The sequence below is a fragment of the Gymnoscopelus braueri genome, assembly GCF_963280865.1.
Source record: "Gymnoscopelus braueri genome assembly, chromosome: 1".
Taxonomy (NCBI): domain Eukaryota; kingdom Metazoa; phylum Chordata; class Actinopteri; order Myctophiformes; family Myctophidae; genus Gymnoscopelus; species Gymnoscopelus braueri.
The window spans coordinates 54757936-54771984 of NC_137603.1; the positions used below are offsets into that span (position 1 = coordinate 54757936).

The following is a 14049-nucleotide window of genomic DNA, read 5'->3' on the forward strand; positions in this document are numbered from 1 at the left end:
AATATTTTTTTTACAATAATAATAATCAGGCATGCAAACAGCCCTGAGGTGAAAAGGGTGACAACATGTTGTTTTTTTTCGGGTCAGGTGTCACACTATTGCCCTATTTGGATTCAAAACGGCTATTGTAGCTGAAAAGCTACAAGTTTGCATGTCTGAATAATGCAAAAACAGAATTATTTGTTTGCATTTGCTTTTTTTCTCCCCCATATATTTTCATAATAAAAAAGTGCGTATCGTATCGAAATCGTATCGAAGTTGTGAGCCCAATATCGTATCATATCGTTTCGTGAAATTAGTGTATCGGCACACCCATAGTGTGTGTGTGTGTGTGTGTATTTGCGTGTGTGTGTGCGACCGTGTGCGTGTATGTGTGTGTGTGTGTGTGTGTGTGTGTGTGTGTGTGTGTGTGTGTGTGTGTGTGTGTGTGTGTGTGTGTGTGTGTGTTACCTGCAGGTCATTCTGAGGGTTCCAGTCGGAGTCGAAGATGATGCAGGTGTCTGCGGCGGTGAGGTTGATTCCCAGGCCTCCGGCTCTCGTACACAGCAGAAAGACGAATCGGTCCGAGTCGGGCTTGCTGAAGCGGTCGATGGCCGCCTGCCGCAGGTTCCCCCGCACCCGGCCGTCGATCCGCTCATACAGGTACCTGCAACACCACACCACACCGGCAAACCATGAGAAGCATGACCATGAGACCGTTTTGCAGTGGTGGAAAAAGTACTAAATTTTTTTACTTAAGTAAAAGTATCAATTCTGCAGTGTAGAAATACTCCGTTACAAGTAAAAGTCCGGAATTCAAAATTCGCTTGAGTAAAAGTACGAAAGTATTGGTATCAGAATGTACTTAAAGTACCAAAAGAAGAAAGTACTCATTATGCAGAATGTCCCATTACAATTAAGTTTTCAAATGTATACAATGTTTTCGCCTCGATACAGCTGTTGCTTCAACCTTAACAAACATTCAAACACCCCCAAAAATAAACTAATAAAAATAATATAATTCAATTTCACTCATATGAAACCCGCAGAGCTCAATAAATCAGTATGTAAACAAAGCTTGCATTGGGTATTTCAATAGGGGGCGACACACTACTAGTGAGACCTGATCCTTTCAAGTAAGATGAAGAGCAAGGGCAAATAAGACCATTGATCTCCAGCCCCCTTCTCCTCCAATCATACAGATTACTTCACCTTCTCCTCCAGGCAATTAAAAATCCCTTGCCCAAAGATAGCCCCAATCCCCCTGGAGGACTGGTCTTTGCTCCTGGCTTTTCCACAGCCTTTTACTCTTTTCCCTCCCATGTTCTACCCCCTTTTCCACCTTCTTCCCTCCCCTGAGGTGACCCACTTCCAGTCAGGAGAGAGAGGCCCCACAGACCTCCCCGCCCGTCTGATGTGGTAAGTACCCTGAGGGGCTCTGTAACCTGCTGCTGAACCCAGTCTGGAGCCCCGCGCCACGCAGCGTAACGCCTGACTGTATACTGGCTTGAATGGTTGGCTTGCTGTGCCGAGGGGAAGCAGGGTGGACGGCGAGAGCAGGGGAAAGACATTTTAGAGAGAGAGACAGAGAGGAGTGGAAGAAAAATAAAAAATACGATTGGGAAAAGATGGAGAGGGCAGAGAGGAATGGAGACGAATAAGGAGATGACGACGAACCACAGGGACAGAGAGAGCGACAGCTAGGAAGAGAAGAGAGGTACAAACTGCTATTCTTTTTTTTTTTAAAGATGTATTTCTTGGCCTTTATGCCTATTGATAGGACAGTAGGTTGACAGGAAATGGGGAGAGAGATGGGGAGTGACATGCAGCAAAGGCCGTAGGACAAACCGGGGACACGCTGTCCAGGCTACACTGAGCCTAGGTCCCTGGACCGCTACGTCAGCGGCCCAGGCCACAAACTGCTATTCTTATGTTATTATTACTGTATATGTGTGGCCGATCCCATAGACTTACATTCATTACTTTAACTACCACATGCCTGACACTAATGCTAAGCCTAAATTTTCCCCAAGGATGCTCTGAATTAGAGATCTCTTTGAGATTATCCAGGCTTTGGGGCGCCTGTTCAGCAAGGAGCAGAATGGCGAGGGATATCCTCTGGTGAAACTCCCCACTGTCAGGTGAAAAGAAGCGATTGATGAATCCACGTGTATCGGAGGAGACATGTGGTTGTCTACTACACACTCCCCAGTCTAAACAGTAGGGGTTGGCAGTGACAAGGACTGTATTTACATGGAGGTAATTGGCATAGCGACTAAATTGGGGAGAAAAATAAAAAAAGTGAAAAAAGATTTCCTAGGCTTATTCTTACAGTTGCTAGCACTGTCAAGTAGCCTAAATTCATTTAATTTTGACAGACTGTAACTTTAATGGCTTTCCCTCCACTTGACTGCAGTCAAGAACAGAATAATTCCAACAACATTAGCTCTTCATGACAGATGCTAATTGTTTTTCCTTTAACGTGAAATACTGAAATTGGCGTCAATGGAATTTGAACCTCCTTAAAAAGTGAACATGTCAGTATCTCGTGGTATAATTTTAAAAGTTTTGGGACAGAAAACCTTTTTGTAGTTGGAAAGTTTCACGTGACAATCAACACAGCAAGCTCAGAAAATCCATAGGCAAGAGTAGGTCAACACAGGCGAGGGAATGTGGGGAGGTTTGCTTTGAAGAGCTCAATTCATCCGATAAGGATGTGAAGAGCAAATGAAAGATACAAAGATTAACTTAATAGATACGCGTGGAGAATCGATTCCAGAGTTCAAAAGAAGACATAACATCACCAGATAAATAATCTCCAGTACACAATCACCCACCCTTTCTGACTGATGTGCATCAGCATGCAGTGCACATCTGGGGTCGTTCACACTCGCCCTACACTTGCTTACAGCAGGAAAAGAGAAGAATATGGGCAACCCTGAGGTCATTAGTCGACCTCTCTACCTCCAGGCAACTTTGCCATCCTGCGTTTCCATCTCTTGGCACGGAGTAACCTTTTATATAGTATTGGTTTATTTGGTCACCTTTTCTCAAGGGCACTTGTTCTCAATGTGAGGTCTGGGGATCCCCAGGGGTCCTTGAGGGGGTTCCAGGGTATCCCCAGCTAAATGATTGATAGTTAGGAACCAAATGGACACTTACACGTTTGCAACTCTGATAGTATACAGATGAAACCTAATGGACCCTTACAGGTCTGTAATTCTGAGAGTATACAAATGGAACCTAATGGACCCTTACAGGTCTGTAATTTTGAGAGTATACAAATGGAAACAAATGAACCCTTACGGGCCTGTAACTCAGAGTGTACAAATGAAACCAAATGGGCCCTTACAGGTCTTTAACGATAAGACTATACAAATGGAAGCAAATAGGCCTAATGGGTCTGTAGCTCACGAGTATGCAAATAGAACCAAATGAACCCTTATGGGCCTGTAACACTGGCCATGTATAAATGGAACCAAATCACACGGGTACATTTTATTCCATTTCTATGTGTCAGAGTTAAATTAAGATTTTTGTAGATTGAGGTCTCGGAGAATAAATCAAATTGGGATCTGTGGCCTAATGCATATAAAACTTGGGGTCCTTGAAATTAAAAAGAATCCGGCTGAGAATCACTGCTCTAGGGGATTCACAGCATCTCTTCAATCTCAAGTAGAGAGAAGGTGGTACTGATTTAAAATGTACTAGGCATCAGTCAGTGAACAGCAAATTCCCCCAAAAATGACAAGAAAATTGGTCAGTTTTCCTTGCCGCAGAAGACGCTCAATCTCACTCAGCAGTCAGAAGAAGGGAAAGAAAACTGAGAGACCAAAAGCTGAATCCACCTTTATCTGTGCGTCTGCATTACTGTTACTGTACCTTCTCTGGATGAGGTAGTCCTCCAGGATGTCCAGGCAGCGTACCATCTGTGAGAAGATGAGCACCTTGTGGCCGCCGGCTTTCATCTTGGGCAGCAGCTTGTCGATGAGGACCAGTTTGCCGGCGGACTGCACCATGGCCTGCAGGTGGAATTCCATAGCGGCTGGGTTGTAAACCTCTCTGAAGTCCTCCAGGATCTTCTCCTCCGCCCCTAAGAAAAAAGGAAAGAGACGAGGTTATCAGCTACGATGTAGTATCTTAAGCACCTGAATAAAAACACCCGCACACCGTCTTACTTAGTTTCTTTTTAATTGCAGTGTTTCGGTCAATGATCTTCTTCAGGCATAGTGATGCTTAAAGAAGGTACTTGACTAAAACACTGGGATTACAAATTATTTACTTTATTAACCACTTAAACAATATACAGACCTAGGGGTCTCCTACTTTTTCCTCCTCACCAAATCTACAAGACCGGCAAAGCCTCATGACGTTGTGAGCTTTTAGATCGGCTATTTTCAGGAAAAGTTCACCCGTTATGACATGCCCAGAATAGGAAAATAAGGTTCACGTGGTTACGCAAGTGAAGACAATAGTGTGAGGGTGTTTTTCACTCGTAAATCAGAGAATGTACAAATTAACACTGAGCATTTACTGTGTACAATCAACACTCTACTTGCTTTATTGTGAACACACTTGACATGTTTTTTTCTTCTTCTTGGAATCATGTACAATACAAACACAAATACATAAATACACGCTATACTACTGCAATGAGATAATATACAAAGTGACAACAAAAAAAATCCAAGCAACAGTAAACTGCAGTAAATTATTAGGTGTTGAAGTAATCTAGAAAATGGAAGTGCCGCAATAAAACCATGTACGTAATAAATGAGTGGTACAGAGTAATTCAATTATTACAGCATAAGACCTCAAACATATTGCCGTATTTAACTCTCAGCAGCACAGATTGCAAAGTGACTGATGCTCGTTTCCTCAGTTTGGTCCAATGCACATTAAAATATTCATTTCGTTTATTTATAGCAGAGCCCACTGGCACACTGCAGTTCCTCCTCCCTACGTTACATGTTCTCTCCTCCTGATGATATAATCATATAAAATGTCCATTAACATGCAGCCCACATCTGACAAGAGACATGTCACTGATGCTGTTCTCCTCCTCCGCCGCAGCTTTTTCTCAATCTGGTCAGAAGTACATCGGCGGTACAGCATGTATACATCATCCAGCTAACGCGGCTGACAGTCGGTACAGACACGGTGACATGTTTCAGTGATGATGACACTTCCATTTGTTCCATGATATTCCCCTTGTCTCAATCGAGCCCTTGTTGCACATTAGCCTTCATCAGCAGACTGTTCCCTTTCATTACATTGGAGTGGTGTGGTTATAAAATGAGGTACCTTATTGAGCTGACAACTACCGTTACAAAATGATATGACAGCGTGAAAGTAACACATTATTGCACCTCTTAAAAAGGACAGGAGGGGCACTTAATTCCCCGGGATGACAAAAAGATAGAGAACACTTTCGACGGGATGGCGACCACACGTTTTACTGATATTGAATGATGGGCTTCAGCTAATGACATTACAGTGTGTGACATTTTGGAAGATAAGACTTCCTCTTATTCTGCTCCAGAGCACTTTAGCTATCATCACTTAACCACATGTAGCCTACTCTAGGTTCCCAATTCTGGGTATGTCATATAATAGGTGAAAATTTGGCAAGAAATTAATGAAAATAGCAGATCTACAAGCTCACAACACAACGCAACTCAACGTGTTGTGAGCATGTAGATCGGCTATTTTCGACAAATATATTTGGTGTAGAGGGAAAAAAATGACGGGACCAAAATACAGTATAACAACAAAGTATATAGGGTTTAACCTACTCTAACCTAACCTATAGAGTTAACCTACTCTATTTGAATGTAGGCCCATCTATAGCAACACTGCTGTAGACCACAGCTTGGCCAACAACATATGGTCCTGACACACAAATGAAGCAGTGTGAACTTGTGTAAAACAGACATTAGCCAGTCCAGGGACTGTTAGTCTGTATGGCAAAACTCTATCCATTACGCAACAAGATAAGCAGGTTTTCCAGTGCAGTTTCTCCGGACTCAACACGGTCTGATGTAATGAAAGGCAAACTACCTCAGGGCAGAGTGGGAAGCACATCAACCACATCCTTCAGTTCAGTTCCATCAATATTCATAATAATCATCGCTGCTCTGCGCTAAGTAAGTAGCCCTGGGAACAAACGGTTCCTGAGCCATGTGGCCCACAGGTCAGGAGCCTATCTCCTATTTCCGTAGCGTGAGGCACCTTTATGTCCAAGTACAGCCCCCTGGACATGACAGTAGCATGTCGTAGGGACTAGGGATTTACCCTCAATCCAACCCTTAATGCTGAATGTCAAGCAGGGAGGCATTGGGTACCTTTTTTAGAGTCTTTGGTATGACTCGGCCGGGGATTGAACAACATAACCACATATACGCAAACAGAATATCCCCACTGCAACAAACAAAAACAAACACATCTAGAAAATGCACTAATAGGCTCTATGCATCACTGTGGTACCGGGTTTCCAGAAGGTGGCAAGGCTGTTTCCTGATCCGGCTCAATTTTCACATAGCTTTGTTTGATTGGCTCGGCGGCAGATTTGAACCCGGAAACACGTGCAGGTGTCATGCCGTATGCGTTTCCGAAACCATTACCTCCGCCAAGGAGGTAATTGAAACCATTCAATTCTACGGTTCTGACTCAGTGGAAGGAAGAGGAGGTTCAGTTAAGTTGTGTGTGTGTGTGAATTGCTCCATTCAAGATGTACAGTAATGGTCTTATCTGAGACCAAAGCAAAGGAAGGGTAGCTTGGTAATGGGCCTAAGGAGCAGAACACAGAAGGCCACAGAGAGGAAAGCACAGCTCACTCTCTTTTCACCTGCTCTCACTTCCACATGCCGTGATGCTTGACAACTAGCTTAGTTACACCTTATATACCACATTAAGTACTTTCCACACACACGTACGTAAATGCTTTTGAAAGCGAATAACGTTAACCCACTGCACATCATGGGCTGGCCCACTGAGACAGACTTATAAGGGCAATCGAATGAATACAGCACAACAGATAGGCTATCTCTGGGAAAAGTCCCACCATTTACTCGGCTATAGAAGCAACTAATTTCATGTGATAACCACCAAGTGACCTCGTGTAGGAGTGGATCAGTGCCTCTTAATACCTCATATTTCACATAGTAAGCCACTGTGGTGGTGTGCAAAGCATTCCGCCCCGGGAAAGGGTATTTTAGTATTAACTGAGAGGCATTGGTGAGAACACAGTATGGGGATGGTAGAGAATGGAGCATGCAAAATATGCTTGGTGGGAACCACACAGTGCTAGCGTACTTTATGTCTGGTTGGCCAGGTCGAACCATGTGATGCTGCTGCCTCCCTTTGGCTAGATTATACTTTCTAGCAACAGTAGTAGGTTAGACCAGCAAAATACATACAACTATTACATAGTTACATATTCAACCAAAATGGAATAGGAAAGAAAATACCCATCATCCGCCCCATCCCTTCACTGAGACTCGAGATGCTCAACTGCTTTTTCTTAAATAGTCTGGGGACGATGGGTTTATTTTCAGTAGTACAAACTGTACTGTTGTACTTCTAAAATAGGATTAAGGAACTTTGGAAACTTGCCACGAGCTTGATTGCAGTTAAATTAGAAAACCAACAATAAAACACGTTTCAAACCAACATGAGACAGAAGTACAGTACACAGTATGCCATTTCTGATGGTGGTAAATTGATTTTGTCTGATCAAATTTAACATTAAAACTGCTTATATAAGTGTGTGTGTGTGTGTGTGTGTGTGTGTGTGTGTGTGTGTGTGTGTGTGTGTGTGTGTGTGTGTGTGTGTGTGTGTGTGTGTGTGTGTGTGTGTGTGTGTTACAAGTAAATGTTCTGAACGTTAAATACTGTAGGAGCTGGGAAATGAGCTAGTCTATCTGTACATTATTTCTCCTAATATGCAAAAGGAAATAATCAAATATGGCTGAAATACACCTGTCTTTCATAAACGATCTGCCTTTCACATGCTGAAGCACCCAGGAGACAGTTCTGACACATTAATGGGCTTACGGTGACAGACCTATGACAGCTGTCACCATTTGATTTGATCACGCTATCCGGATATCCCATGGTACCTTGTGCTACTGGGAATAGTGTGCACTACTACACATTACACACTAAAATGTTCACTGAGTGCTAGGCCTGTCACAATCCTATGTTAAAATTGGCTAATGGGCGGGCGGGCGGGCCACGGCCCCGTCACTATGACTCAAGACATGACCATACACTATATAGAATTTACTATGACTCAGACATATCCAAAATATAGAGTTCCCACTGCAGCTACACCCAAATATGGCATGTAGCAGACCCAAACAAAGTGTGTCGTCATGGGTCCGATCGGCGGTGCGACTAGCTGCCCTAGATATTACGTAATTGCATAATCGAAATTATTTTGAATAATCGCCATTATCGTTTTCATGTTGAAAAATGTTCATACATTTTCAAACATTTTCCCAAAGAAATTAGAAATAGGCGATCCACAAGCTCACAACGTGTCGAGACGCGTTGTGAGCTTGTGGATTGTAGATTTTGTTTATGTATATCGACTAAATTGATTAGTCTGATTAACCACTCAAGCCACGTTTTATACTTTGTACAATGGCGTCGCGCCAAAAAATTGTGAGACATTTTCAAAAAAATCTATTACATTTCTAAGTTCAATTAACTGTTGTACTCCTATTTGCAAGTAGCCATGGCAGAGTGCCAGAAAAAAAAGAACTCTGCAACTCAAGCGTTGCTTGAAGCAACTGAAATTTGTCTGAAAGTTAATCTTATAAAATGTTAAGACGTGAATTTAGGAGTAAAGCTAACCTTTGATGAGGTAGGGGTGATTGCAACACTTCCTCAGCTCCATCATGGTGTTGACCAGGTTGGGCACGTTCGCATGTCCGACCGCCTTGGCCAGGAAGGAGAAGTTCTTCTCCAGGATGGCCCGGTAGTATTTCTTCTGGATGTTGGTGAGCTCCACCTCGATGATGGTCTCCTCTTTGGGAGCCAGCTTCTTCTCCACGTCCTCCTTCAAACGACGCAGCATCATGGGCTTCAGGATGCCCTGGAGTTTCTGGACCTGTCGAGAGAGGAAACATGGAGACGATGAGTGTGTGTATTAGGCCTGTCAACTTTCCTCAGAAATGATATTCGAATATTGGTCTTAAAAATTTGCAGATATTCGAATATATTCGAATATAATTATTATTATAATAAAAAAATATATTAGTATAAAAAAAAAATGTTTACAGAAACAGTACAAAAAACTATGTATCGAGTGCTCGGATCCAATAAAACATATCTTTTGTTTGTTTTTATAACTTCATACATTGTTTTTTGTATTGTCCCTGTCAAATAAACATAAAAAATATATATATATATCGAATATTCATTTTCATATTCGAATATACACATTTTTCCAATATTCGAATATCGAATATTCGTTTGACAGCCCTAGTGTGTATGCCTGCCATGTGTAGCTGTAAATCAGATGCCCCTACTCATTCATTTGTCATTTTTGCTCCTGCAGCCCCCCAGCGTTTGTCCATTATCCGTGTTTGAGTCAAGTATGCAACCGTGAGTGGTTGATTTCACCTGGCATGCTTGTTGTCCCTGCCCTAGAGGTGTAAGAGCCCCAGTGTCCCTATTCTGGGCATGTCATCATAGGCGAACGTTCATCGAAAATAGCAGATCTACAAGCTCACAAGCATAGCAAAACGCGGCTATTTTCAGTACTTTGGTGTTAGCAGGAAAAAAAGAAGGGGGCCAAGTTAAGTATAGACCACTGGGGTATCCCAGTCAACGAAGTACATCGGGTTTAAGTGGATAAAATATGATTCAATGATATTCAGGATATTCAACTGAACCAGTAAAAAGAAAATACTCTCAGCAGACAGATAAATGGGAGTGAATTTTGTTCCCTCTCTCTCCCCGACCCTGATTTCAGTGGCATTTCGACTATGATTGTATATTTCTGACGATGACTGTAGCACCACTTCACATTCCAGGTCCTTGAGGTGGTGGTGATGCACCCAGTGATCCAAGACTTAAAATACCGTACTCCTCTTAGAACCTGGATAAAGAGAGGCCATCAAGGTTTTAGCTTACAGAGTAGAAATATCTCTGATTATAAATGGACACATTGCTCCATGCTGTAGTGCATCACCACCACTGTACACATTTAGACCTCACTGCTATCATTACCCACTTAAGCCCTATTTAAAAAAAACTGTGAAAATAGACGGTCAACAAGCTGACAACGTGATGTGACGCCATTTCTTTCTATTTTGGACAATTTGTGCCTATAATGACATGCCTGAAATATGGACGCCAGGTTGAAAGAAGACCCGTTTCATTTTCTGAACTTCCAGTTGTGTTTTCTATGCTTCCCTATGGACTGAATTTAAATAGCCACATTAACACAATCACAAAGCCAGCCTACTATCACGTAAAAAATATAGCACAGGTTAAAGGACTTATGTCTCAGGATGATCTAGAAAAACTTGTCCATGCATTCATCTTCAGTAGACTTGACTACAGTACTGTAACTGTCTTTACAGGGCTCCGGGAAAAAAAATCACTGCCTTCGATTGAGTTACTTTTCTTTTTCTTCTGTTGCACAATTGCATGTGTCCTTTGCTTGATGTTCTGTGTAAAGCACATTGCATTGCCTTGTTGTTGAAATGTGCTATACAAATAAAATTGCCTTGCCTCAATTAAAAAAGGAGAAATACTGTGTAGTAGTGACTTTAAAATCGTTTGCTTTGAGGCTTGAGCATGTGTCAATTATATTACAACAACCAGTGGCATAATGTTGATATTATCAAATATCATTAGCCACCATTATGTTGGGGTGTGTGTGTGTGTGTGTGTGTATGTGTGTGTGTGTGTGTGTGTGTGCGTGTGCGTGCGAGTGTGTGTGTGTGTGTGTGTGTGTGTGTGTGTGTGTGTGTGACTGTGTGACTGTGTGACTGTGCGTGTGTGTCAATGTGACCCAGTTAGCACGGTGCACCATTCAACAGTTCCATCTGCACAAACAGGACCTTGGGCTGCACATGCTGAGGCAACACCAGGTGTGGATGTCTGTCCCTTGATACACACACCAAACGAGCACCTGAATCATAGCAGGCCTGGACCATTTAGTCTGGCAGTTAAAGGTAAAATATGAAATATATAAACAGGTTTACAAAGACAAATCTAAAACCCCCTCTTCAAAAAAAAATAATCTTATTTTATTTTTTACTACTCCTGCTAGCCTACATTATTTATTTGTTATAGTTTATTATTGCTGCTACAATGTTGAAAAACCAAAACCAATACTCTTGGTCTGTATAAAATAGAGCAATAAAACACTTCTTCAACCTCCCTCCAGTTATTGTACACGAAATTCACACACTTAAGTGTGACAATAAAATGGCAGAGAATGCCATGTTACGCCAAGCAAAGTTGCATCACACTTTTTCTTTAAAATTCCAGATTGTGAAACAGCTGCCTGGAGGGTTACGTTATACTCAGCAGGTGGTTGTGTGCACTTTACAGTATGTGTTGCAGTTGTTCTATCGCACGCGCGCGCACACACACACACACACACACACACACACACACACACACACACACACACACACACACACACACACACACACACACACACACACACACACACACACACACACACACACACACACACACACACACACACACACACACACACACACACACACACACACACACACACTAGAGATCCAGCTCTGCCCCAAAAGCCAGTGGTTCTCAAACAGTTTCATGTCAAGGTCCCCCATATTGATTTGGAGGTTTTTATCAAAAATAGGCAAGAAATTAAATGAGGATTAAGTGTTTAAAGTGTTCCTCAATTTGATGGGGACCCTGTGGAACCCCCTCAAGGACTATTGGGGGTCCCCAGACCAGTGCTTTGTAAGTCACAGTCCAGTACTGCTAGTCAATGACTCGCTCCACTGGAGCAGCTAGGAGTTCATTGTCTTGCTGAAGGGCTCTTGTTGAGCACGGGAGTGTCCCGCTCGTGTACTTTATACATTTCCTCACCTGGTCACACAACCCATCATCTCTCAATACTCCTCTGCTACTGCAGTCCCCAACAAAACAAGACATTTTTTAAATGACAAGCCAGTGCAGACAAAAGGCACCACTTCCAAGTAGTCACAGTACACAGGATACAGCTGTCTGGCAATGCTGTCAATTTCTTCTTTATATCCTCCTCCATAGCACTTAACCACATGAAGACCGGGAACGCATCCGTGTCATTTTAGATTTCTTTGGCTATTCAAAAATAGCAGATATACAAGCTCATAGCGCGGCACGGCACCGAGTGCCGCGCTATGAGCTTGTAGATCTGCTATTTTTGGAAAAATCATGAAAATGTGTGCAAATCTTTGAATATATATATATTTTTAAACGAACATTTTTAACTCAAATCTCTGCTTCTCGGGGTCCCTGGAACAACATATTTTGAGATGGGGGGGTCCGCCGCCCAAATACATGTCATTGTGTGGGGTCCTTGACATTAAAAGGTTTGAGAACCACTGATTATTGCAACATATGTTTTTTTTTAATCTTTTAACTGTTAGGATTTAGAAGACATTCGTAGAATCGGGCCTCAGGTCTTAATGTGTTAAAAGTTATAATATGTTGCCTCCTGCATTTTTATGGTCTGCTGAGAGCAGAGATGAACAACTTGTTGCACGGTACTGCACTGTTTCGTTTTTTTCTAAATAGATTTGGTACATTGGATCCACACAAAGAGGGGGAACCCTCCAACATGTTGTTCTCGTTTAGCCTAACCTCTTTGTATGCATCAGTTCAGTTCTATCACTTCCATCCTACTGCTGACATTGTTGTACTGTATTAGTCATCTGAGTTGTACATGAGATCCTAGTGATTAACCACTTGAACCCTATAGACCAGCGATTCTATATTATAGCGTGAGTGTGAGTATATCTGATATCACAGAGAGACATGAAAGACAATATATATTATACTGTATGTCTTTAAATGTCTCTATAAATTGAATACACAGGATTCCGGATCATCTGTGTTAATCTAACTCTTAAGGTCCTTACACACCGGCGAATATGCGAATATACGCAAAATTCGGACTCGTTCCGAATAATTAAAAGACGCTTTTTCGCTTCGCGAAACTGATGTGGACGCTTGCATTGACTTTATAAGGTTTTAAAAAAAAACGTATTTATTCGCATGAAGAATTCGCCCCGGTGTGTAAGGACCTTAAGAGTTACAGACCCATAAGGGTCCATTCGGTTCCTAACTATCAATCATTTGTCTGGGGACCCCCTGGAACCCCCTCAAGGACCCCTGGGGGTCCCCGGAACCACTGCTATAGACATCGTTGACCGGGGTGCCCCAGGGCTCTATACTTGGTTTATACTTGGTTTATCCTTGATCTACAAGCACGTTGTGAGCTTGAAGATCTGCTATTTTAGCCGAATGTTATGACATCATCGAGCTAGTGTGGTTAAAAAAAACGCAACAAAACCAAAAAGACACTAAAAGGTCCTGTTCCGTGTGAATCCCCCCGTTCCTCACCTGCTCCTCTGTCTTGAGGTCTCCAAACTCCTGCATGAAGGTGCTCTCCGAGGGGAAGCGCGTGGGCTCCAGAAAGTGCAGCAGACTGAAGAGCTCCTCCACCGTGTTCTGGAGAGGAGTCCCTGTCAACAGAACCTTGTGCTCCTGGAGGAGGAGGAGGAGGAGGAGGAGGAGGAGGAGAGAGGTTCCAATTAATATGCAAATAGGTGGTTTTAAGCTTGGTTTCTCTTAAAAGATGGAATTTCTCGCTAATAAATCACTTTAATTAATACTTCATTGCACATAACAGCACAGAGTGACATGAATGACAAAGAGAGGGAGGGGATAATGATACTGCGGCATGGCCCAGATTCAAACTAGGGCAGCAAATACTTATTATTTTCTTTGCGATTATTCTATAGATTAGAAGAAGGAAAGGAAGGCACTGGAGCAAACCCGGACAATTATAGCCTTTTT

General features: G+C 42.5%; 1 protein-coding gene across 6 annotated transcripts in view; it reads right to left on the reverse strand.

The window, feature by feature from the left end:
* chd9 (chromodomain helicase DNA binding protein 9) overlaps positions 1-14049 on the reverse strand; it is a 162600-nt gene that overhangs the window by 44717 nt on the left and 103834 nt on the right. For all 6 annotated transcript variants that reach the window (XM_080428485.1, XM_080428483.1, XM_080428484.1 and 3 more), the window contains 4 exons: positions 13594-13737; positions 8839-9094; positions 3862-4072; positions 451-646 (listed from right to left, as the gene is read on the reverse strand). In XM_080428485.1, coding sequence (XP_080284611.1) covers positions 451-646; positions 3862-4072; positions 8839-9094; positions 13594-13737 — 807 coding nt within the window. The remainder of the gene's footprint in view (positions 1-450; positions 647-3861; positions 4073-8838; positions 9095-13593; positions 13738-14049) is intronic.